Source organism: Vigna radiata, chromosome 9 (genome assembly GCF_000741045.1).
Source record: "Vigna radiata var. radiata cultivar VC1973A chromosome 9, Vradiata_ver6, whole genome shotgun sequence".
Lineage (NCBI taxonomy): Eukaryota > Viridiplantae > Streptophyta > Magnoliopsida > Fabales > Fabaceae > Vigna > Vigna radiata.
Window position 1 is genome coordinate 4607012 of NC_028359.1, and position 27410 is coordinate 4634421.

General features: G+C 35.2%; 3 protein-coding genes across 4 annotated transcripts; 1 reads left to right on the forward strand and 2 right to left on the reverse strand.

Moving 5' to 3' along the window:
• Nucleotides 1-10040: 10040 nt before the first annotated feature.
• Nucleotides 10041-15388, forward strand: LOC111240480 (protein SUPPRESSOR OF PHYA-105 1-like). The gene is made up of 6 exons (XM_014659844.2): nucleotides 10041-10477; nucleotides 12904-13732; nucleotides 13893-14039; nucleotides 14235-14552; nucleotides 14635-14694; nucleotides 14884-15388. The coding sequence occupies exons 1-6, from the start codon at nucleotides 10155-10157 to the stop codon at nucleotides 15064-15066; spliced, it is 1860 nt and encodes a 619-aa protein (XP_014515330.1). The 5' UTR covers nucleotides 10041-10154; the 3' UTR covers nucleotides 15067-15388.
• Nucleotides 15389-15995: 607 nt separating this feature from the next.
• LOC106773128 (probable serine/threonine-protein kinase gdt4) lies at nucleotides 15996-19720 on the reverse strand. Of its 2 annotated transcripts, none has more exons than XM_014659819.2 (3): nucleotides 19553-19720; nucleotides 17240-19163; nucleotides 15996-16334 (listed from the first exon to the last, which is right to left on the reverse strand). In XM_014659819.2, the coding sequence occupies exons 2-3, from the start codon at nucleotides 19134-19136 to the stop codon at nucleotides 16189-16191; spliced, it is 2043 nt and encodes a 680-aa protein (XP_014515305.1). In that variant the 5' UTR covers nucleotides 19137-19163; nucleotides 19553-19720; the 3' UTR covers nucleotides 15996-16188. The 2 variants fall into 2 exon arrangements, with proteins under 2 accessions (XP_014515305.1, XP_022642051.1); XM_022786330.1 differs by having other exon boundaries at nucleotides 19506-19720.
• Nucleotides 19721-22342: 2622 nt separating this feature from the next.
• LOC106773146 (formin-like protein 1) lies at nucleotides 22343-27142 on the reverse strand. The gene is made up of 4 exons (XM_014659838.2): nucleotides 24908-27142; nucleotides 24532-24731; nucleotides 23492-23736; nucleotides 22343-23338 (listed from the first exon to the last, which is right to left on the reverse strand). The coding sequence occupies exons 1-4, from the start codon at nucleotides 27019-27021 to the stop codon at nucleotides 22535-22537; spliced, it is 3363 nt and encodes a 1120-aa protein (XP_014515324.1). The 5' UTR covers nucleotides 27022-27142; the 3' UTR covers nucleotides 22343-22534.
• Nucleotides 27143-27410: the final 268 nt, after the last annotated feature.

Sequence of the window (27410 nt, forward strand, 5' to 3'; positions counted from 1 at the left end):
TTGAATCTCTGCAAAACACGATTAATGTATTCTGCCTGAGATAGCTGCAAAATACATTTTTGTTTATCTCTAGTGATTTGCATTCCAAGGATCCTTTTTGCTGGACCCAAATCCTTCATGTCAAATTCTTTTGATAATTGTTGCTTCAAACTTCTGATCTCGTCCATATCTAAACCAGCTACTAACATATCATCAACATAAAGTAGCAAAATGATATAACTGGACTGATATCTCTTGAAGAAGCAACAGTGGTCGGCATTACACTTCTGGAAACCTTCCTTGTGCATGAAGCTTTCAAACTTCTTATACCACTGTCTTGGAGCTTGTTTCAAACCATACAAGCTTTTCTTTAATCTATACACCATGTTCTTTTTTCTTTCTTCTAAGAAGCCTTCAGGTTGATGCATGTAAATCTCCTCATCTAAGTCTCCATGAAGAAATGCAGTCTTTACATCTAGTTGCTCAAGGTATAATCCTTCACTAGCAACAATACTTAAAACAGATCTGATGGTATTGAGTTTTACAACTGGAGCAAAGATTTCAGTGTAGTCAACTCCTTCCTTTTGCTGAAATCCTTTGACAACTAGTCGGGCTTTGTATCTCTTGGACCCATCATGATCCTCCTTCACCCGATACACCCATTTGTTGTGAAGTGCCTTTTTCCCAACAGGTAACTCTACTAGTTCCCATGTCTGGTTGGACATTAAAGACTTCATCTCATCTTTCATGGCAAGCTTCCATTTACTAGCATCTGTCGTCTGACATGCTTCCTCATAATTTTCAGGCTCTCCTTCATCAGTTAACAATATATAATTCAGATATTTTCTATTAGGTACATGAGGCCGAGAAGATCTTCGCAAAACAGGAGCTGGAATAGAAAGTTCCGGTGCGTCGAGTTCTTCGTTATCATTATTTTCACATGACTCCTCTGACTGAGGAGTCTCAATTACAGGAGTTTCTATGACATCATCCATCTCCACATACACCGGTCTACTCTGTTCTGAGTTGTTATTGCATGTGTTGTTCAGGTCCTTATACATCACCTTTTCATTGAATATCACATCTCTACTACNAATCATCTTTTGATTTTCATTATCCCATAACCTGTAGCCAAACTCATCTTCACCATAACCGATGAAAGTGCACTTCTTTGATTTAGGATCAAGCTTATTTCTGCCTTGATCACTAATGTGCACATATGCTACACAACCGAAAATTTTGAGATGTGATAGTTTTATCTCTTTACCACTCCATACCTCTTCTGGTATTTTGTGCTCCAATGGAACCGACNGACCTCGGTTGATTAAGTAAGTTGTTGTGTTGACTGCTTCTGCCCAAAACTGCTTTGGTAAGCCTGATTGCAAACGCAAGCTTCTGGCTCTCTCTGTCAACGTTCTATTCATACGTTCTGCTACACCATTGTGTTGAGGCGTACCTGGCACGGTCCTNTCCATTCTGATCCCGTGCTCATAGCAAAACTTCTTAAATCTAGTGTCTTCATATTCACCACCATTATCTGATCTAAGCTTTTTTATCTTTAATCCTGTCTCATTTTCTACCATGGCTTTCCAAATTTTGAAAGCTTCAAATACTTCTGACTTATTTTTAAGAAAGTATGTCCATACCTTCCTAGAGTGGTCATCAATAAAAGTCACAAAGTATCGCTTACCACCAATGGATGAGACGGTTGTTGGACCCCAAACATCAGAGTGAACAAGCTCAAGTCTCTCTTTCTTTGGGATTCTTCCACTTCTCTGAAAGCTTACTCGTTTTTGCTTTCCAAGTATACAGTCTTCACACATGTCAAATTCTAATGACTGAAGACTTGGTAATTTCCCTTTTGAGTGCATGATTCTCATCCCTTTCTCACTCATATGACCTAACCTTCGGTGCCATAGGTTAGGATTTTCATTCATTGCAACTGCAATCAAATGACAGGCTCCTTCTGTCTTGTAGAGAGTACCACTCTTCCTACCACGAGCAATTGTCATTGCACCCTTTGAAATCTTCCAATTATCACCATGGAAGACTGTTGTGTAGCCATCATTGGCCAATTGGCCTACTGAGATTAAGTTCTTTGTTAGGTCGGGAATATGTCTAACATTTTTTAATTCCCATACAGACCCATTTAACTTAATCTTCACCACACCTTTACCAGCAATCTCACAAGACTGCTCATTACCGAGGTAAACTTTTCCAAGGTTTCCAGGAACATAATTCTCGAAGAATTCTTTCTGTGAGGTGGCATGAAAGGATGCTCCAGAGTCTAGCACCTAAGACTCTTCCTTGTTCTCTAAAGAACATATCAATGCATCTTCTCCTCTTGAGATTGAAGCAACATTTGCTTCTGCTTTATCCTCGTGATTCTTTCGTGCACTCTTGCACTGGTTTTTGTAGTGTCCCACCTTTCCACAATTCCAACACTCAATTGTCTTTGAGTTTTGGAAACTACGGTGATTCTTAGAATTAAACCTTCTTTCCTTGGATCTTCCACGTCNGTATCCTCTGTTCGAACTTCTTCCTCTTGACTCTGTATGCAAAACTGAAGAGGTTGAAGATTCTCCTGACTCTTTCCGTCGAATNTCTTCACTAAGAATCAGATCACGAACATCATCAAACTTTAATTTATTACTGCCTGATGAGCTACTCACAGCTGTGACTGTAGCATTCCAACTTTCCGGTAGAGAAGACAAAAGTATCAAGGCTCGTACTTCGTCATCAAATTCGATTCCAACTGAACTCAANTGAGTTGTGACTATATTGAGTTCATTAAGATGTTGCGCTACCATTGCGCCATCTGACATCCGCAAATTAAATAACCGCCTCATCAAATGAACTTTGTTTGAGGCTGACGGCTTTTCATACATACTTGAAAGAGCTGTCATAAGACCCACTGTGGTCTTTTCTTTTGCAATATTAAATGCAACATTGCGGGATAATGTTAATCGAATAACTCCGAGAGCTTGCCGGTCAAGAAGAATCCAATCTTCATCCTTCATGTTTTCTGGTTGATGACCCGAGAGAGGTTGATATAGCTTTTTCTGATACAAATAATCTTCAATCTGCATCTTCCAAAAGCCAAAGTCTGTACCATCGAACTTCTCAATTTTTATCTTTCCTTCATCTGCTGTCATTTCTCCCACTTAAATCTGACTCCCTTTGAACCGTTGATTATAATAATAGCAACCGGCTCTGATACCAGTTGTTAGGAAATTATGCACAATTCCTCTTAATCAGATTTGTGAGAGAAATATATAAACGCAGAATAATGACATTCAAATTGAACTTTTAAATTATACTGTAAAATATTATTGATAAAGAAAAGTATAGAAACAAATCTCTCTCTTAACTTATATCTTCTCTACGTATTGGAATGATGTTACAAAGGAAATGTAATACATGTATTTATAAGTGTGCAGAAGAAATATTATCCATCCACTTTGGCTTCCTATCTTTTAACTTTTCTAAAATATGGTTGGTTTTTTCTTTTGTGAAAAAACAAGAGTTTAAGCTTCCTTAATTTTCTCTCAAATGAAGGATGTGGTTCTTGTTTTGTTTATTTGACCAATTCTAACAGTGGAGACCTATATGTATGTATGATAAGAGGTTTTTTGAAGTGGTACCAAAAGCAAATCCGTCTAGAAATAGATACCGATTAACTTTTAATTTATTAGAAAAAGTACACTTTATGACCTATGCTTTGCTCTTAATTGCAAAATCTATCTGTAGTTTATACAGTGATAACAATTAGGAATGTTACACCTTTAAAATTGTGCAAAGTTGCATGTTTTTTTTCATTGGTAGCTACCTCTACATGTCACAACTTTGTTATCACATGAAAAAGAGTATATATGTTGAAGTGCAATCTTGGGTGGAAGACAGTTAAGGAGATGATGAAGCTAGTGAGATGGCTCTCAAGAATGAACCAATTTTTCTATAATATTTTTGGCTTTCTAACTATTTTAATTCAAAACAGTTCCCAAACTCTAAACTCCAAATAATTGCTCACCAAAAATCGAAAGTCGTACCTATGATTCTCTTCCCTGAAAAAGACAGAGTGACCCTGAATAAATTGATATATACTTTAAAATAATATGACGAAATATAATTTTAGTAAATAGTTTGAAGATAAAAAATATATTTAACTTAAAAATTAATTTTTAATAATTTACTTTTAGAATAAAATCTCATTAATAATGAATACGAATTTTTTTTTAATTCTCCACTATATTAAGTTAAATCTCAATAACTTTTAGTAACTAATTATATTTTTACTTAAAGAATTTACACATAATTATTTTAGGTTAAATATGATTTTAATCTTATACAAAAATAAAAATTCGTCCATATTTTAAATGTTGATACATTTATTTTAAATTTTAAAAATGGATTAATATAATTTTTTTAATCCAATTATGTAATTTTTCTTTTATACTTTTATATATGTTTTAGAATATTTTAGGTTGACATTTAAACAACTTATTATAATATCATTTAATATATAAATATAAAAGGATATCCATTTATTTTTTAAAGTTTTAAAATCAACACAAATCAAAATTTAGAATAATGTCAAATTTTAATTTTGTATTTAAATTTAGAAACTAAAAATATATTTAATAATTTTCTTTTTTAATATTGAGAAAACGGAAGAACAAAATTTTTGAAATAGCAAAAAAAAATCATCATCAAAAAGGATGAAAGTGGAAGAATAATAACATTAGACATAAAAGCTTGGACAAGTTTCATTAGTAAACACTTGTATAAAAATAGTTAAGTATTTTTTGTCTTTCACGTCGAATTAAAAAACGACGTTATATCGAGAGACGTTAAGTTGACGTCGAATTTAAAAAATTCGACGTTAATTTTTGAAATAGGCAAAAAAAAATCATCATCAAAAGGATGAAAGTGGAAACATAATGACATTGTAGAGGTCAAGGTTTTGCGCGTGGAACACAAATCATGTATCACGTGGAATGTTCACTTGTGATTTATGCTAGAGGTGGTTGGATTCGTCGTTTGGTGAGACATATGTATGACTTTTTCTTCTATGAAAATATTTGTATCTAAAGAAGTTTATCTTGCTAGTTTGGAGGGGTGGAAAAATTATTTGCATAGGCATATTTTGTTAACAAAAGGGAATAAATCGCTTACACATTTGGACTTTTGCAAAAAAAAAAAAAAAAACTTGATGTGACTTGGAAGAATTTGAATCAATGGGAGGAAATTCCATTTTAGCAAAGGTTTATATGAAGTTTCTTTTTCTTCTTTAGAAGACATGCGAAAGGTTTTGGCAGTTAGAACTTGAAATTTATCTCCTGACATTCTTCATGTTTTTTCTACGATAAAATATTTTGTCTTGACTTCCATGAAACTAAAAAAAAAAAACTCAAAATTTGGTTTGCATCCATGGCCTTCCTTTAGAGTATTGACATTCAAAATCAATTTTCTCAATAACATGTTGAATTGGTACTCCTTTATCTTTAGATGATTATACTGAGAATAAGTCTCGAGGTTTCTTTGCATGTGTCTTGGTAAATGTTGATTTGTTATCTAATTTTTCCAATCAAATTTTGGTGGAAAGGACTGTTGGGTCTATTGAGGAGGAAGTTACCTGTGGGTTACACAAACACCAATAACATTTGAGCCCAACTATATAAAGGTTTGACACCACTCTCTACCCAAAACCTTAAGGCAATGGGTTAATGGGTCTTTCATCTTTACATAGTGCTCTACTTTCTCATTTTTATCCAATGTGAGACTTAGACTCACACTTGGATTCCCAATAAGGACATGCTTTACATTTATTATTGATGTGGAGTATGAGAAATTGTCTCTATGTTTTTTAAATTGTAAAATAATTGTTCATGATCTATTTAATTGTAGACAATTACAAACAAAATGACAATGTTTTTTCTGGTGGGGAGAAGATAATTGGTGCAAAAAATAAAACAACATTATTGCCAAAGGTGTGCACAAGATGAGACTAAAGGCTTTTTAGCTTAAATGTTAGAACCTATAATGGAGTTGGTAAAGGAGCCTGTGGTGAAATTTGTGGAGGAGCCTATGGTGAAATTTGTGGAGGAGCTTATAGTGAAATTTGTGGTGGAGCCTATGATGGAACTTGTGATGACACTTATGGTGAAGCCTGTGGTGGAGGTGCAACCTGTTGCTGTTAGTGGAAAATAGGAAGTGCACTTGATGCTCAAATGTATCCATTGTATTCTTCTTCATTATCGTTTATACCTTGAACCCACAAGAACAAAAAAGATACTCGAACAAACGATTAGCTTACTTTTTATTGATAGCGGTTCATTTTACGTGTTTTTGTATATATATTTTGGTGAATAAATCAACTCTTTCACAACTTTTACCTTGTTTTATCCTCAAGTTTAGTGTGTTTTCTAGTTTTCTTATGATTTAGTTAGTGTATGCTTGTTTTTACCTTTAATCTCTTTATTTGAGTGTGTGAAATAAATGAATAGGAAGCAATTCTAGTGGAGAAAAACAAGCAATAACTCAAGGGAACATGTTTTGGGACAATAGAAGATCAATTTGAAGCAAATACTCATGTTGGACACCTTTAGAATTGCACAAGAACTTGAATTTTAGAATGCTGTCAAAACTGCTTGTAGCTGAGCGGTAGTTGAGCGACAACTGAGTTATATGTCTCTAGAATGTTGTAGCTGAGGTGCAGCTAAGTGATGACGACGCTGATGTGTCAAAATGAGCTATTTAAACATGGGTCTCGCGACTTTTTGGTCATTCTTCTTTTCCTACACTTCATTCTTTACCTAGAGAGATTGGTAGAGGCCTTTGAAGGCTATTTGTTGGGAAGTGTTAACTCTTTGGCAAGCGTACCGAGTCGTTCTAAGTAATAAACCGGTAAGACCAGATATCGTATCCCAAGAGACTCGTTTAACAATTTACAATTGTACAATTATCTAACTAATTTAGACTAAAGAATGACTCCCTTTTATGTGAATTTAAGCAATGAAAATAAACATAATGCATAAGTAAAAGATTGAACTTCTTCTGGTCAAAACACTAGGAAATGAAGTGATTAGAGATGATATGGAAGGTAGATGTTGGAGAATGATTTAAACTATTACACTCTCATGCAAATGCATATTACTTCTTCTTCATTAATATGCTCAAGTCAACCTACTAAGTTACTCAAACCCAATCCCTTGGTGGAGAGAGCCTAGGCTTACTCATTAAATCTCAATCACTTAGCAACCTAACAAGTTCATCTGCATTAAGACTAGGGGTTTGAGACAACTAAAGGTCAAAGTTATATCCCTAGACACTATTTCCTTTAGGTGTTTAGTCTAGTTCAAGGTTCACCCAACATTTCCCAACATCAAGCAAACCCTAAAATCATGCTATGGTTGATCAAATCACAACAAGCTTTAAGCAAAGGAAATAAACACTAGCAAATAATGAAAGAAGCTTGTATTCATTCAAAACAAATGCATTTACAAGTGAGTTTCATAGTTTACATCATTCCCCAACAAAATGAACTTAGCTCTCCATAGTCATGGAGAGCTTGAGCTTACAATGGAAGAAAATGGAAGAGATGGTGACCCAATGAGGAAGAATGGAGAGTTCCCATAGCTTAAAACCAGCTCCTAGAGGTCCAAAAATGTGTTTTCGTGCTTTAGTCGCCAAGAAGATGGCACCCTTGTTGCATGGAAGCCTTAAATAGGTCTAGGGTGCTATGTCAGCAAAAGTCGTGCCTAGCCCCCTTCTTCTAGGGCGCCCGAGTTCCAGGATTGCACAAGAAATGCGAAGCAAAGGGTGCCCAAGCGCCAGCTTTAAGGTGAAAATGCGAGGCAAAGGGCGCCTAACCCCCTTTTGGGGCACCCATGCGCCATAATTTGGTTGGAAATGCGAGTTGAAGGGCGCCCAGGCGCCAGGTTTCTTCATGATTCTTCAAGAACTCTTGCTTTTTTAGCTTTTCATGGGCTCCCACTCTTGGTAGTTTAAATGCTCTTCCAAAGCACGCAGAGTTCCTACAAAACTTGAGGAATTAGTGATGAAAACTTGTATGTGTAACCTAAGTTAAATTTATTCACAAAGTTCGATAAAAGAAAGGATTAAGCATGTTTCAAGCTTCAAGAGAGTTGATTTGGTAAGAAAATTGTACCATAGATAATGGTAGGAATTACTGTTATCAAGAAGTTCTCTCACTCCTCCTTGGGTCTTCAAGTTTCATCAATGGTGATTTTGCCCCTTTTGGGTTGAGGAAGAAGATGAGTCACGAATTAGAGATGGAATTCCGAAAGGGAGGCGCACATGAGCATGGAGCAGCTACCAAGAACCTTGGAAAAGGTTGTGCATCTTCTCTTGGTTCCAATTTCTTCCCTATCTCTTCAATTTTGTAGAACCTTAAGTTCTCCACCATGGAGGGCTTTTCTTATTTGTTGAGATTAGTTGTAAAACATGAAATTCTTATGTATTTTGTGATGTTAATGGTATATGTTTTTCCAATTCATGTTATTGTTCAATTTCTATGCTTAATGCTTGCTTTAGATTGATCACCCACGCATGAATTGTGGTTCTTGATGTATTGAGAAATATGCATTGAACCTAGAACTGAAATTGAACACATATTGGATGGAATTAAGATGTTTGTGAATGCATGAGAATGAAATGGATGAATTCTAGTTTTGACAAATTGTAAATACACTATGTTAAATTCCTTGCACACCAACTATTTGATAAAATACCAAAAAGAGTTTCTTGTGTTATTTTGTACACTTTGATGTCTAGTTGAGTTATAAAAGGAAGAATTGTCATATGTTACACAAGTCCCTTAGGAGAGAACGATATTTATCACTTACTACGCTGCGACCGGTGCACTTGCCATTAGTTTAATAGTCAACATTTATATAAACAAAGATTTGTGAATTAAAACATAAACATAAAGACAAAGAAGAGATTTGAAAAACAAAAATAAAGAGAAAAGAAAAATGCAACTCATAATCACAAGTACACCAACCAAACAACAATTGTAATATGCAGAATGATTATGATAGATTTTCCATATGACCCACTCAGATTCCTCTTGTTGCAAGATCACTCAATATTCTCATAAGGTAATGAATACTGCTTTCCCTATTCTTTAAGGCAAGCACACTCAGATTCATCTTATTGTGCTTATATAAGCCTGACACATCTTACCTAATCCCTTGGCCTAAGCATGCATCAAGAACTAAATCAGTAGGGGATGAACACACAATTCTATCTATGTCACTTAGATGACTTGTACTATTTAGTTTAATGTGGTTAGTCCGACTGCTCAAATCTCATTTCTAAGACCTTCCAACAATTACAAAGCTCTAAGGTATACTACGAGACAAGCATTAAACACAAACCAAACCAATGAAAAACACAAACATCTTTAGGTAAACTGCATAAAAAAGAAAATACATAACAAAGTCTAAAAGAGTCAGAAACGTTCAAATCGTCTTATGTTGGAGCACAAGTTCCTAGCATCGACACCATAAAACTTGTTAATGAAAAACGACAAGTGCATCAATCGCACTTAGCAAGTAATAAATATCATTCTTTCCATAGTGACGTGTGCAACATATGACAACTCTCACAATTCACAAGTTAATTAAACAACAAAACTCACAAAAACACAAAAAAACTTTTTTTGTATTTTTATCAAATAATTGTGCAACATAAAATATATACAGTATTTAAAATTATATTTCATTCACTTCATTTTCATACATTCACATATATCTCAATTATAAATTATTAAAATCAACTTACTTTATTCAAGATTAAATTATCATATATATTCACAAAGCACGATGAAAAAGCACAATGTTAATTGGACCCACCACTTTTAACATTTACCTTTGGTTTGATTAAAAAATTTATTAGCAATTGTGGACAGAAACAACACACGAAGCTAAGCAATTTTTCTGCTTTAATATTAAGCAATATCTACACATGGCAAATAAAGTGCACACATAGACACAAAAATGTCTTATTGTATATAATAAAAGTAATCCACATTATGGTAAACTTTATGGTCAACTTTATCTCTATTTATTGTTTCGTATGATTCATTATTTTCCAATACACATTCACTCAAACTCTTCCTCTTTTCCTGTTTCTCTCTCTAAACCAACACAATGTGGAAGTTGCTGCACCTCAACCAACCCTTCCACCCCACATCAACCTCCGCCACCAATCCCCTTGCCGTAGCCGTTACCGCCGCTTCCTTCGCCATCCTCCTCCTCACCCTCTCTGTCCTCTCTGTCCTTCTTTACTGTCTCCGCAGACGCAAAACCTTCTCTACTGACCCCACCGCCGACCTCTTTCACTGCGATGACGCCGCCGCCTGTCGGAAAGCGAGGGACACCATGGACTTGCCGGAGCTCCAGCCCCTGCTCGCGGGAAAAGCCACGATGGCGGCGGTGGACGACGAAGAACAGCAACTCTGCTCGCCGAGAGGGTTCTTATTATTTACAATTCTTATGAAAGAAAAATTACCGTTCACAATTTTTTTAAATTACTATCATCAACCTTTTTCTATTAATAAAACATTATATTTAGGTTATATTAATAAATTTAAATAAAATTTTAAAATAAAATAGTAATATTATATGGGGTAGTAAAATATAGGTTTAAACCTCTTTTTCGTCTCTCTAAGTTATGAGCGGATGTTCAATTTAGTCCCCGCTTTCAAAATGGTAAACTTTTGGTTCTTAAGTTATAAAAAATGTATCAAATGAGTCTTTTGATATAAAGATGTAACAATCAGAGCAATCTAAAGTGATGTTGTTATTATTAAGAAACAAATCAGAGCAATATAAAGATGTAACAATTGTTAAGAAACAACCAAAAATAATATTTCAAGTCAAAAAAAAAGACTCATTTGATATATTTTTTATAACTTAGAGACTAAATATTTACCTTTTTAAAATCGGAGACTAAACTAAACATATACTTATAACTTAGGACAAAAAAGAGATTTAAACCTAAAATATATTAAGGTTTTCAAAGTATTATAACTTAAAATGATTTTAGTAACGTGTACTTTATATTTTGTTTGTATAATTTAATTTATCTAGCCCATAAATAATTTAGAACTGAACATTTTATTTTTGGTTAAATGGGTAAGTTTTGGTTTTGTTTTGGCAAATTATTTAATTCCTTTAGAAATAGAAATTACAGTTTTTTTTAATTTATCTAATGATAAATACATAACATTAATTTTAGAGATATTGTTTTTAGAAATAGATATATATGAGTATTATCTAAATAACCCGCCATTTGTATATATGTATTTTTAAATATTTATAAATTATTTAAATTTTAAAAGTAGTAATTATAAGAATAAAATTAAAAAATTAAAATATATATAAAAATTATTGAAACAAAAGATATTAAAAATAATATTTTGTAAATAATGTTTTGTTATGAGTAATTATTTAAATTTGAAAAAGTGATAGATAAAAGAGTTAATATTTTTTTTAAATTAATAATTATTTGAATTTAAAAGATAAAATTCAAAAAAATTATCATGGATTATTATTTAAATTTAAAAATAATAATTAAAAAGGTAAAATTAGTAAAACAAAATAAAATATTAAAATAATATATCCTCTTTACATATAATTATAAATAAAAGTAAAATATTTTATTATAAACACATCAAAATTACTGATTTTTAAAGGACTTTTTTTTTCATGTCTACTTCATCTTTTAATCTCTTTTTATAATATTTTTTTATAAAAATAGTTACAATAAAAATAAATTAAACATAAATTTAGAAAAGTATTGAAATACTATTTTTTTTTCTTTCAATTTATATGTGTACGTGGAGGCAGAGACTGAATATACTATGGTGAAAAAAAGTTTAGTCTACTTTTTTTTTTTTTTTTTTGTATCTAAATGCCCTCTATATATAATTAAATTAAGAAGAACATGATTTCTAAATTAAAAAAAAAACGTGTAAATTTATTCCTACAAGCCAAAAAATATTGATGCTGCCTTTTTATTCATGTTTTAAAAAATAATAAATTTAGATAATTTTTTTGAGTAGATATAAAATTATAGATCTTAATTATGTTATGTTTGATAAAAAAAAAATTATTAAAAACATCTGTTTCTAAAAGTATATTTACATCCTTATCAAAGACAATCTTGATTAAAGAGACTAGTCCTTCTTTTTTCTTATATTCTAAGGTTTCAAATAATTTTTTATCCGAAATAAAAACAATTCAATATATTTTAGTAAAAATGAATAAGGAAATTTTATTTTATTTATCTTAAAAATAAATTGTTTACTTTTGGTAATTTATTTATGAAAATGTATCCAAGTTGGTACTTTGTCTTTCATAAAGAAAATTATTATTATTTTATTTATTTATGAAAATAAGGACTATGTAATATTTCATCAATAATGATGTATTAAATTCTAAAATTTATATGAAAAAATTCCATATGCAAACACATCCTTCTATTGTCAACCCTCCTGTAAAAATAATTGGGTAAGAATCTTCACTAAAAATCCTTTCTGAAAAAAAAAAATTCTTAATGATGCTATTTTTAAGTAGAAACATATTTCCCTAACCTCAGATTTTTTTTGAAAAATTAAAACTTGGTCAAGTATATGTTTGTGTTGCATGTGACTTTGGAAACAGATTGCTGATTACTGCAAGTTTTATTAGTTTCATTACCTCTGTTAAGGACATGAAAGTGCTATTAGCAGCTTAGAACTTCTTGGCTCTATGTAAATGAAAATACCTGATAAGAAAAACAACACATTGTTTTCTTTCCTGGATATGTTTAAATAATGACATAGCTAAAGGATTGTTGATAAAGGGGCATCATGTTTGTTCTATAATTTTGTAATTTTCCTTTTGTGTATAACAGGAAGATTACAGAATCTAAACTTGTATGTGAACCAGAGGAATCAAATTGTGAAGATGATGATGATGATGCTGGAGTATCTGATAATGAGGCTGAAACAGATATTTTACTACATTTTCTAATTTCACTCAGAGAAGAAAAGAAGAAACAGGCAGCCAAGTTGGAAGAAATGCTGAATTTCTTGAATGAAGATATTAAGGAGGTAGAAAGAAGCTACTCACTTGGGACAGATTCAGTATTTCCTTTGCCACCAATGAAAAATCCTGAAGTGAGAGGAAAAGATGCACACTCTCAAGATTCCTCCAATTCAGACATCAGTAGAATGATTCGAAGGTCATTTGTGGATGAAGAAAGATTAATGAGTAATATAAATGAGCTAGAGAGTTCATACTTTGCCGCAAGATCCCAAGTTCTGCCGAAAGAGGCTTCATCTGTTTCAAGCAATGTGATGGAAAGTGAATGGAGGCATGTAGAGAATGTTGATAAGGAGCCAAGAAGAATTCAGAGTTCTGTTGCTTGTCTAGAATCCTTCTGTGAAGGTTTATGCAAGTTTGCTGGTTACAGCAAGTTTGAAGAGTGTGGCAGATTAGGAAATAGTTCTGGAAAAATAATGTGTGGTTTAAGTTTTGATCGTGATGAAGATTACATTGCAGCAGGAGGAATTTCAAGGAAAATCAAGATTTTTGAGCTCAGTAGTGCTATTTCAAGTGATTCTGATGACATCCAGTACCCAGTAGTCGAGATGTCAAATGAATCAAAGATTAGTAGTGTGTGCTGGAACACTTGCATACAAAATCATCTGGCATCTGCTGACTATGATGGCGAGATTAAGGTGTGTAATTCTTGAAACAATAATGGTATAGTTGATGAAAGAAAATCAATGTTAGTGATGTCCTTTTCATTCATACTTATGCTATCATTGTTTTTGCTGTTTTCAGTACTTGACATTTGACATTACTGATATAAGTTATAACATGCATGGATGAACTCAGATGTGGGATGCAGGCACTGGTCAGCTTTTATCTAAATACATAGAGCACGAAGAGAGAGCTTGGTCTGTTCACATGTCTCTGTCTGACCCAAAAATGTTTGCTAGTGGAAGTGATGACTGTTCTGTCAAAGTTTGGAATATCAACGAGGTATGCTTTTTTTTATGCATTTCAATAACAAACCATTACTATTACACTCTGTATGTTTTTCATCTTCTTTCCCTGGAACATAAAACAAGATTAATGTGAAAAGAAACAAGAATATGGGATAGAAAGACAGGATCAATGCTTGTGCTTCACAGTGTGTGATAATGGTCTAAACTTTTTTTTTTTTTTTGCTTGTAGAAAAATTCTGTGGAAACTATCAGTATGGATGCCAAAATATGCTGTGTTCAGTTCTCTCCTCCATCAACAAATCTTTTATTTTTTGGGTCATCTGATCACAAGGTCTATGGTTATGATCTTCGTCACACTAGAATCCCTTGGTGCTCATTAGCTGGTCATAGGAAATCTGTGAGCTATGTAAAATTTATAGATGCTGGAGCGGTTGTCACAGCTTCCACTGACAACTCTTTGAAGCTTTGGGACCTGAAGAAAGCCAGTTCTTCTGCTTTGTCTTCTGATGCTTGTGTCTTAACCTTTAAAGGACATAGAAATAAAAAGGTTGATTTCTTTCCACATTTTACCATACTTTTTGTCTTCTTTGAGATTTTGTAATTTGTTTGTTGTTCAAATTCTTCTCCAGAATTTCGTGGGATTATCTGTTTCGGGTGGATACATTGCATGTGGTTCAGAATCTAATGAGGTATAATTTTTATTAATGAGTCATTCAATTCATTCTTGCAATTAAGACAGTTAAAAAGGTGAGGTGATTCATATCTACACCATGCTAATGAAAATATGGGACTTTGCTTTTTCTTAATAAGTTTTTCCAGAAAATGTGAGATTACCAAGATACAAATTCTACTTCATTTTAAACATGTATCCCTTTCAGGTATACTGTTATCACAAATCACTTCAAGTGCCAATTGCTACTCATGAATTTGAGCCAATTGATCCCATTTCTGGTGATCCAGATAATAGACAGTTTGTTTCTAGTGTTTGCTGGGGAAAGAAGTCTAACATGCTTGCAGCCGCCAACTCAGTTGGAATTATTAAACTATTGCAGATGGTCTGACAAAAAGAACATATCTGGTTGACACTGAGATGAACTCTCAGACTAGTTTTTGGTTCAGGTTTCAATGATTAATGGGGAATAATTTGCTTCTGGGCAAAAGTATGTTTATTTTTCATGCTTTGATCATTTTCCGGAGCTAGTTTTCTACAAAATGATAGGAGGATAACTTTTGTAAAATCTGATACAAAAAAAGCTGCACCAAAATTGTATATAGCATGTACAGATCTAGGAAATTGAACTGTAGTACTGGTGAAGCTGGAGCGTGCAAGTCTCTCTCAAATAAAAGTATCACACATGACTAGAGGTTTCCTCTGATTCATTACATCTGTATATAGCACCCTCCAAATGCAAAGTAGAAGTTTTTCCTTGAGAAACTTCGCATCAATGGCATCCGTAATTCACAAATCAACAATCTAGGGCCACCAAACAGACCTGAAAGTTTGATTGAACTTGAATCATAGACAAAAATGTTGTTTTACAGCATAACTTCTTGCTCCTACTCATCCAAGCTCCAGAGACTGCAGTCTGTTAAGCAAGTGAGGGACATATTACTAAAGCAGATCTGGATGCAGCGCAGAGATACATACTTGTTACTTTAACTTCCAAATCACTTTTAGTTTATCAGAAAACTACAGGATGTGATCTATGCTGTGCATTACTATTTTGCTTGCAAAAACTAAGTGTGGTTGTAATAATGGTTCAAATGTTAATTTACACCGTAATGAAAATTGTGCAAAAATTAAGGCAGAACTACTGAAACCTTTTACACATCATGTTTTAGTTTTCTGTTATATGTTCAAAAGATGCTTCCAGTGCCAGTTTGGTATATTTGAGTCTCAAGGTTCTATTTCCACCCAGTTACTAAGGATAAGGAAAAGGTGGAAAAAAAGTTTTCATGCATTAATGAGACATTTTGCTGTGGCATGAATACAATGAGTCAGTCACAGAACGTCTTGCTGCTGTTCCTATCCTTTTTCACAAACTACTCATGTCAAGAATACATTAATTTAATCTACTTAAGTTAATTATGTGAATCCATCCTTGCAAATGAGAAGAGTCTTGAGTTTATAAGTATCTGCTTGGTGTCTGAAATAAGACTAAAATATGAATCCATTCTGTGATCTAAGAAAGCTCAGAGTCTGAGACATGACCAGAAGATACTCTTCTCATCGCCCTTGGACTTGATATACGGTGCTCTGATGTAATTCTCATACTTCTTGCACGAGGGGACATTTGTGGAGGTCTTGCTGATCTCCCTTTCGATGTGCCTACATTCAAAAACACATCAAGTCCAGAAACAATTAGCAATAATATAAAGGTGAAGCTCCTCTTCCTTAACACACCCTCTTTTTCCTGATGAAGACAGGTTTATGTTTGAGAAATGTTTTCAATACATAGGAAGTAGGATTCACATCATTTGGCCTCTGTTTGATTTTCTTCCTACCTTTTAGTTCTAAAAACTGTTTTCTAAAAATAATTTCACATTTTCAACAAAGAATTTCTCATTCCAAATTTATTTTGTTTAAATATTTTCCAACAGTACTTGAAAAGAATTCACATCTTATTCAACATTTCTCCCTAGTTCACACTCTCTACCACTTGTGTGATCAAACTTGTTTAGCTGCAGTTTCCAAATGAAAAACCAAACTCACCCTTAATGTGATGCACTTGTATTTCAGCTTCTTAATATATTTTATTGAAAAGTGTTCCTTAGCAGTAGTCCTCTTTTATGTATGTACTATAAAAAAATTGGTAAAATGAGGACAATTAGAGTCATGTAATGGCAGTTTGTGAAAGTGGATTTTTGGGCTTTCAAAGTTCTTGGTATTTGTTCTGACACGAAAATATGTATATGCTATTTCGTATACAATATTTCTAAATCGTTCTGATATGAAAATTTTCTCAAACAATGTACATATGTTGTTAGAAATAATAATCTATTATGGCTAGAATACTTCTGAAATTTCCTTGTTTCTTCCAAGTAAGCAGGCATTTTTGTATCCTTAGCGTGCAGGAGTATGCAACTTTTGATTAATGAAAAAGAAATTCACAAACTTGCCATAACATAAGAAAACATTGTTGATAATAGCAGGAAGTTTAATTAGCTCCTTAAAATCATCAACTGCCGTATTTTATAGTTGCATGAATAACAGGAAAAAGTTCAGAAGGCAACCTGGTTGTTTGATGAGCTTCAAATCAAGAGATTTCCTGGACATAATAATTTTTCTGTTCATAATATCATTTCCAAGCAAAGACTTCCTTTCAGCTGTGGATGGAAACGGTTCATCTCCTGAGGTAACAAGTTCATCACCACAGGCTGAAGCATCACTTCCAGACTCAGAATTATCCTTAAAGCATGAAGTTATTTTTTCTCGTTCTATAACTTGATAGGAAAACATTTGAAATGGGATTATTGATACCGGTGCTGGTTCAGAACTTCCCCAAGAAGGATACTTCTTCAGAAGCAGTGACTCTACATCACAATAATCTATTGGTGGCACTGGTTGTTCTGGCTGACTACTATAACCAGGATTCATAATAAGAAATCTTTTTATATGACGAAGAACTCTACATATGGTAGAAAAGCTTGGACGTTGATGTCGATCAATATGCCAACATCTCTTTGTCAAGTTAATGACATATTTTGGTGAATTGAGTGGGAAAAGTGGCCTCTCTCCTGCCCTTATGTTTCTGCTCATTTTCTCCCCTTGGAGATGACTATCTTCAAAAGGGACTTTTCCAGTTAGAAGCTCAAAGCAAACCATTCCAAAACTGTACACATCAGATTTCTCTGTGTACTTGGAGTTTGGTGTGCCCCCTGAGTTTTCCTGCTCAAGTACTTCAGGAGAGTACCAGATGAATGGGGGAGTTCCATTCTGATTTGTGTTCCCTTTTTGATTCAAATCCTTGACAGAAGTTAGTCCAAATCCAGTTACCTTGGCGTGCAAGTAACCCTCTGGGGATGCACTTCTAGGCTTAACAAGAATGCTTGAAGGGTTTAGTTCTCCATGATATACTTTCTTTGAATGCAAATACTCCATTCCCCTGGAAATCTGAAGCATGATATCAACTGCTACGAGAAGCGAGAATGGTATTCGCCTTCTTGGACAGTGAATCTCTTTGATGTGGGTGGAAAGGGTTTTGCTCATGAGTTCCATTAGCAAAAAGCATTCTTTCTTCTCCTCATCGGTAAAACCACCATGGCAGTCCATTATATTTGGATGGGAAAGAGATAAAAGTTCTATGATCTCAGGTTGCAAAGCTTCAATGTCCCCAGTAAAATGTCTTATCACAAAGCTTTCACCTAACCATGAAATCTCCTTGTACTGACTCGCATTCCCCATTCTTCTCCTTACCTGAAAGTCCTTAGACCCAACCAATATTGAGCTTGGAAGGAGCCTCCCTGCTACTGATTCTGCCATTTCCAAATTTCTCAGAAGCAAATCTATCAATTTCTTCTCATACTTTGTCACACCTTCCACTTTCTTTTCTAGGAGTTTGTTGTAAAGAAACCATCTATCTTCCTTCCAAACACTATCATAACGGTTGCATAAGTCCTGAGTGACGAGGTACTGCTTCCCAAATTTCCACTGGAAAAGCTTCATGTCTCTATACTCTTTCTTGTATTTGTTAGAGTTTATGTACTTCTTCCTTTGCATCTCCTCTTGATCCAACCCTGATGTTTCTCCTGCAGACTCTATAGCTTCAATTACTACTGGCATGCAACAAAGCAAATTGTGTATATGAAACTCAACACAATCTGTGTTGTGGCATAAGGTAATGGCTTTTGCCCACCAGTCCTTTGTTTCCATGCATTGCCTAATGTAAGTTTCACCTTCTCTGAAAATTTTATGGATCTCTCTCAGGGGTTGCTCTAAAATCTTCCACTTCACATTCTTCTCTTCAAATTGCAGGTTCTGTGTAATCTCATCTGCAATACACTCATATGCAGAATTGAACACATCAAAAAGCAGAGAACATTGCCTCTGATTTATTTGAATGTTCTCCCGGAATACCATCACAGATTTCAAAGCCCCCAGTGCCTCCCCAATTTGCCTAAATTGTTCCATAACTCTGGTTTTGGTCAAAAATAAATCCTGAAAAGAAAGAGGATAGAATTCAATTCATTCACGTTGGAAACCAATGTAATTCATCAATGAGTTTTTAGATTCTAACCAGATAAGAACGGTGGAGAGCAATACAAAATGAAAACAAAGAAGGAGATTGATATCACAAGCTCCTTCTTGAGTAAAAAGCTTATGCAGATTCAAGCACCATCAAAATTGTACATAAACTGAAGCAGAATTCCTTCCTTCCAATATTTGATTAAAAGAAAAACTAGAAACAAAAAATGAGTTCTGCGTTTTCTATACAATCTTGGCATAGGAATGAAAAATGAAAAAAAATGGTAAAATGATTAAGTTTGTAATATTAATAACCATGAGTTATGGTACAAGATTAGAAAGTTGATGAGCTTGAGCTTGACCTCTCAAACATTGATTGTGATAGATTATGTGGGGTGACAGTATTCCTTGCGAGTTTAAAGGATCTGTCTGGTTTGTTTGAAATGACCAATTCTTTCTTTCAACCATGCCAACATCCAAATGACAAAACAACCTAAAGCTTCGATCTTAGCCATGCAAGTAGTACTGGATCTGTTTAGAGTGCTTCAACTTACATTGTCTAAAAAATTATATCACAAAGAATCAAAAATCATTATTTGAAACAGAAATAAGGTGGTTATCTAATGTTTGTTATATATTGAATTTTATTTGCCTTTTAATTCAAAGTGCATAGAAAAAATGTTACCTGTTTGTTTTATTGAAAATGTAAATAGTATAAGCAACAATTATTGAAATATGAATAGTTTAAATCATATTTTAAAAATTGTGTATAGTTTAGACCAGGATATTTATGTAAGATAGTTTCGATCACATATTTAAAATTATGGATAATTTAATTTGAAATATTTTAATTTATTTGTCCATTTTAGGAATGAATAGCTTACAATGTTTTGTTATGCTATTGAAGCATAAAATTGTGATAATGTAACATTTGAATCTTGCATGGCATATACAAGAAAGATTCCCTATTCGGAAAAAGCCACGCAACATAATTATAATTTAGGTACTATGATGAAACAATCCTTATTCGAATATTCTTGCAAAATTCAGAAAGTAATAAAGAGGGAATTGCCCTCACTTTAAGATGTCTTTTCTAAAGGCTGCATGCATTTATTAGTGTCTTTGTCTATTCTTTTTTCTTTTCTTTACATAAAAAGAGGGCAAGATGGTGAAAAAATTAAAACTTTAGTTAATCACAATTAGGTTAAGGGGAACATTTCTTACCATGGTGTATATTTCAGATTCTTCGTTAATAATAATCACCAAGATGACCGATATACAAAGCATAATCTATATTAGAGTTCCAATTTAACTACTAATCTATATTAGAGTTCTAACTTTTAAATATATAATTGTGATAAATATTTGAAGTATTAATTATCTAGTTAACTCAAATATAATATTTCCATTGCAATGCAAGATCAATTTATTTTTATGGATCTCATTATGTTATCCCATTTTTAAAACCTGAATTTTTTTTTTCTTTTCTATCTAAGAATCATATACAACCTATGATATGTTATTTATATTAATTAACCTAAATATATTTAATTTAATTTTAATTTTTATGATTGGTTATTGTAAACCATTATTTCTTATTTAATGTAGGGAAGTTTGTTGCCAAACACAAAATTTTTTTTAATAAAAAATATATATTTTAATTTCAATGAATTTTAAATTTATTATCATGCAATTAATACAGGATTTACGTCTTGAACTTGTAATTTTATATGATCATAGATCCGTAAAAGAAAATTATAGGGTGAATAGTTGTTGATGATTTTTGAATAACTTGTACTCATCTTCTCCTTAATTAGGTGAACATTACATATTTAGTATAACAGTTTATTTTATGGGAGTTGTTTGACTTTGAAATGTGTTTTCATGTTTGAAAGAAATAACAGGCACAAGTGGTGCTTATATAACATGGTCCTGTTCTCCATTGGAACCAGCTCAGGTGATAGACAACGTATCAAGACCAATGTTTTGCCTTCAATTTTATCTAACTCTTGCTTTGTTGTTATTCACATGTTTTCTGTACACATCATACACAGACACAGAAAGAGAATTAGAGATGCTGTTCTATATTTTTCTCTTTACTTCCCTAATCTGTAACTAAACTATTTTTTATTTTTTTTCCAAACTAGGGCATCACGTGCAGCCATTTCTTCATGGAACATGTCTTAAAGTTGGTGGAAAAATACAAATCGTTTTCTACTTTGATAACGTGTTTTGTCTCATATAATAATATTTCAAAAGATAAATAATTAATCCTAATAATACTGTTAAGAGATTTAATGGACCTTATATAAAATATGAAATACACTTGCAGCTTAAATTTTATGTAATATTATTTCTTTATATTCTATTATTTTTCAATCCAATGGCTAGATTAAGAAATAAAATATTTACTCTCACTTGAAAGTTCAATCAATAAAGTTAAATAAGTGAATAAATTAGATTTCGGGTGACAATCTTTGTTGTGAGTTTCTATTTCAAAATTTTAAAAAAAAAAAAAAAACGCTTTTTTTTTTTACAAATAATTTTTGTAGGAAAATATGCACATGGTAGATAGATATGCATCACGTAAAAGAGATTGATATTCTGAACTTATTCAATTGTCGTAATTATAATAATTTATGCAATAAACATCGTTAATGTGACTTATTGTCGTCTGCAAATGTGACAATTCATAATCAGCATAAGTCAAGCAACCTCTGAAATTAGCCTTCGATAAGACGTCTAACGTTAATGAATTATAAAGTGGTTATGTTATGACACATCTTTTAGTTCACCCTTTTATTATCACTTAAAATTTATTAATTATTACAAAATTATGTAAAACACCATTTAGCAATATAACTATGGGTCCAAAGACAACATATATTATAAACAAACTCTATTCTTGACTAAAATTAATCAAATAAAACACATGATTTTAACAAATTTTATTTATTATTTAATTAGTCTATTTTATAATTTATAGTTTATATATAAATCATAGTTTGGTTCCACAAATATAGTGTTTTGTGTAAGAGGATTTGCAAGCAGTTGCCATCTCCAATTGAATAGCTTTGTACATAACAAACTTAAAATACATATCCTATTCATTCATACAAGGCAAAAGCTTATTTTCCCCAAAGAAAATCTTCTACTCTATATATAATCTATAATATATATATATATAACTCAAATCTTTTACAGGGATTTTTACAATTTAACAAGAAAAAAAAATGGGCCAGACCATACATGCACCCCCCAGACCCATCAAAATCACCTGGTTCCAGGTTTTTCCTAAGTGAAGATGCAGCCGAAGATGTGACACTGTGATGAGTGATGAACAGCTAAGGAGATGGACTATCATCATCTGAGGAATTGTACTGTCTCTTTCCGACAAGACCAGGAAGAGGTTGTGGTAGCATAGGATTCACAGGGACAGGGAATCTATGTGCAGAACTAACCATCGTTCTCTCGTTTATCATCCCAACTTCTTTGCACACCCTATCAAGAACTGTTAAGAAGTCTCTCACCACCATGAAGATTCTAAACGGATGAGCTTCTTCCTTTGACAAGTTCCCATGGAAATACTCTGTGATCTCCTTCACAAGGGACAAAGCCACACTTTCTTGTGCTTGCACTTTTAGTATCTCCTCCTCAGCCATTCTTGTGAACCTGTTCATTGACTCTCTGAACTTCTGCTTGCTTTCGTCTGACCCTGCTGCTTCGTTCAACTGCAACACCTCTGCAATGTGTGCCATTCCTTTCGAGAGTTTCGACACCTCGCTGCTTAGCACTTCAGAGTCCATTGCTGCTGCCTTCTTCACATTCGCCAGGTCGGAGCTCAGACTAGACACTACTTGCAGGCCGAGCCTTCTACACTTGGCATCGTCGTTCGAATTTGAGCCCACTGTTTGGTTGGCGCCTGAGAGACGAGCGCCTTCCGTTCTGATGATTTCTTGTACCACAAAGTGGAGTAGAGTGGTTTTGCCATCTGCGCCTTTGACATCAACGAGCTTGAGAAGTGTATCGAGTTTGAATGCGTGTGCATCGCCTCGGTTCGTCCCCACGTTCATCCGGTTGCCGGTTTTGAGCACGGCCTCCAGAAGCTTCAAGAACATTCTACTGTTTCGCAGCTCTTCACAGGCAGCCTGCAAATGGAAAGAAACCACAACTCGTGACATGTACTAAGAGAAACCTCGAGAGAAAGAACCATGTTCGGACACCTTTAGTGTATATAGGGAATATATAGACAGATAAAGAATGCAGAAGGAAATGAAGAAATATTGAAATATTGATGCTACCTCCAAAGTTTGAAAGGATTTCCTAAGATACTCCACTTCGGACTCAAAATTGACTATGTAAAGCATTGCTTCCACCCTTTTAAATGCAAAAGGTACATCAAGCACCGCCTTCAAAAATTTCTCAGCAGGACCAAGCTTGGTTGGAGAATCGTCTTTATGTTCCTTCAGTTTGCGTTCTTCCTCCTTGCTTGGTGCCATTTTCAACAAGCTTTCAAGCAGTTCGGTTCCAAGTGTATCAGTGATACCTATCAAGGTAATATGATTTGTAGTCGTTAAAAGAATTGGAAAGTGGTGGAAAGATTTAGTCATTGAAATCACATTCTTATGAACAAGAGCTTTGACAACTAATAATTAACTGTTTTTCCCAAATAAAGAACATGGAGAGATAACACAAACCATAGAATCCCCCTTCACTTGGTAAACAGTGATAACCACATACCAAATCAATAGACTTACCAAAAGCATAGATTTATAATGCACAAGTATACTGTTTGAGTACTTAGATTCTGGAGGACCATTAATAGCGTAACCAAATAGATTCTTAAGAACTTAAGCAATATCATAGCAGAAGAATCCAGCACAGCAAATAGTTTCATTCAAGGAACAATAATAACCACAACTATTCATTTGTACAATATTTTTCATTCCTTAGGCAACAAACACATCTTACCCAATGAAGACCCACACAAAACTTCTACTACTATACCAAAGAAAAAGTTGTTGCCTAAATTAGTGTCCACATATCTCTGTTCTTTTTCCTTTAAAAACTTCCTACTTTATCCAGCAACTGTGTAAAATACCCAAGCATCAACAGCACATGGAACTAAAATTTAATGTCCAGAGTGGGTAAAGAATTTATTCCATGTGATTATCATCAAGAGGCCAAGATCAGCAAGAATTTACACAAATGTCAATATTACCACAATGGACAACACTTCAAACAGAAGTTTTTCTATGCGAGGTACAATAAATCAATAATTACAACAAAACTAGTAAAATTAAACGTTATGACATAAACACCATAACCAAAGGAAAAATACCTTCTAACAGTGATTCACACACTTCTTCTATAGTCACATTAAGTGCTCTTAACAAGATAGCAATGTTCTGGGACTTCTTAGGATCCAGCACCCTATCCTCTTGATTTTGCGGGGCAAGAACCGAGCGAGGAGTCGTGTCCTTAGGTTTTGGGTTTGGCGTATTCACTACAAACAAAGTTTCGATCATCTCCTCGTTCAACCTGCACAGTCAAAACAATTCGAAAGCATTTCAATCCATGAACATCGATGACAATATGCACACACAAGAATCGTCAACTGCTAAACGAGCAATTCCCTAAGCATGACAGAAAACAAAGAGAGAAAAAGCAATAACAATCAATAACATAACATCGTTAGTGACGGTTGAAGATCTTACTTAAAAGAGCTGGACCTCAACTGATCCCACACCATCTCACGATCAGAGCTTGCCCTCACTTTGTCCCAATGCAAAGGCTTCAACTTAGGTTTAGATGACTCCTCAGAGCTCTCCTCGAAATTCTGGGAACTAACAGGTGGCAACTCCACCGGGGAAACCATTGTATTTGGGGTTTGCAACACAAAAGGCCTGGAAGGAGGTGTCAGTGCAGGCGGCCTCGAAACCTGTTGACCCACTGGCGTCACGGGAGAAGGCACTGGCATCTCCCACTGCTTACGTTGCCGCGGAACTGGCGGAGGTGGTGGCGGCGGCGGCGGTGGAGCAGGGGCTAAAACACTACTACTCGATGGAGCAATTGGTAGCGAAAGAACTGGAATTTCCCATTGTTTCCTCTGAGGAGCTGAAAAAATCGGTGTTTCGCCGATTGGTGTCAACAAGTCAGGAATCTCCCAGTGTTTACGTGAAGGTGGCAGTTGAGGTTGAGGTTGAGATTGAGGTTGAGGTTGAGGCAGAGGCTGATGCTGAGGCTGTGGCTGAGGCTGAGGCAGTGGCTGTAGCTGAGGCTGAGGCTGTGCCTGAGACGGAGCCTGAGGGCTCAACTCCCTCTCCGGCGATGAAAGTAATGTCGGTGACAAATGTAATGATGACAGAGGAGAATGTCTAAACCGATCTGAAACATCAGAAATGGTCGGAGACTGATCCAACCCATGATGCAAGTTCATCCCTTTATCCGGCGACGGCAGAGAAAACGCCGAGGACTTTCCAATGGAAGAAGCATTGGACAATCTCGGTGACCCAATGTCGCTTTTGGACTTAGACGAGCCAAAAGATTGCGTCTTTTCAAGTAAAACAAGTCCTGGGGATGATTCACCATCTGGGTTTGGGTTTGGGTTTTTCCTCGGCGACAGAGAAAGCGGAGACAGCGATGGCGACTGACACTCCCTGCGCTCCGGCGTCGACGACATTGAAGACGACGACGGCATGTGCTGCCCGAAACTCGGCGAAGGCGACGACAGTGTGGACAAGGACGGCGATCTTCTAATCGCCGCTGGAGGTGGCGGTGGAGAATGGTGAGCTACGGTATTTTCAGGCGACTTGGGTTGTGATCTTCTGGGGCTTATGCTCACTGGAGGAGAGAGACTAATGGAATGAGAGCGATCCGGGGAAGCAGAAGAGGAAGAAGAGTAAGATGAACTGGTAGATTCACTGCTGCTACGACCAACTAAATTTTCTCCGGCAATGGCAGAGAAAATTCGCCGAGAACCCGATCCGGTTCCGGTGGAGCCTTCTCTTCCATTCAACGACCCTCTCGGCGAGTAGAATTCCTCTTCATCATCCTCCACCGTCGCCGCCGTTTCCTCTCTAAGCCTGGAAGACTGTCTCGCCAGCGGTGGCAGCGGTTGAAGCTCCGGCGAGTCCATTTTACGGGGGTTCAACGCAGCAACGTGCGGCTCAGAGAGCTCATCGACGCCGCCGCCCCGGGAGTTAACAATGGTGCCAAGGTAGAGAAACTCGGAGCTGGTAGAGGAGGTGTTTCTCGGTTTACGGCCCCCGCCGGTGGCAACAGAAGCTTCACGGGGGAAGAGGCGGATGCTGCTGTCGGATCTGAGAGTTTTCTCGTCAGTGGAGTAGCTTTGGCGTCGGCGGCGACAGTAGACGAAGGCTGAGAGGGCGACAACTGCGAGGGCGCAGGCGACGGCGGAGATGGCGACGGCGACGAGTTTTTTTGAGGAAGATTTGGACTTTGAGGATTGGGGAAGGATGAGGGAGGATATGTTAGCAGGGAAAGAAGCAAAGGCTGAAGGAGAGGGAGGAGGTGGGGGAGAAGGGTATGTGGGGAAGAAGGGTGTGGAAGCATTGGTGGTGGGTGTGGTGGAAAATGGGTACTTTGGGTTTGGAGGTGAAGGTGAAGGAGATGGCTGTGGAGGAGGGTTTGGGGGAACAGAGGGAGGTGGGGAACCCCCTTCTGGCTGAAAGGGTTGGTGGAGGATTCTTCTGTTGATCGATGTCGAAGAAGAAAGACAAGATATTGGTCCAATGAGGAGGAAGAGGGTGAAGATGAAGCTGCTACTCCTCCTGCTCCACATTGTTCTGTGCTCCTTGATCTCTCTCATGTGCTCTGTTTCTGTGACTGTTTCTCTCTCTTGCCAAATGTGAGAGAGAAAGAGAGAGAGTGGTGAGAAGGGAGCGAGAAGAGGATTTGCTAGAGTGAGAGAGTGAGTGTCATGAAAAGAAAAGGTTGAATCAGATGACAAAAGGAAGAAATCAGGGGTTATTATCCCCTACAACACACACTCATTTGTCTCCCCCTCATTTCATGGCCATTGGATTAATTTAACGTCCTTGATTAAATTTGTATCAAATTATGCCAATGCATTTTTTCTTTTCATTTAAATATTCTGTCTACCCACAACATTCATACTCCAACATATAAGAAAAAATTGCCATCTTAGCAAATTTTGAGATCATTAAATTTATGGTTTTTATTACGAATTTGTGGCAG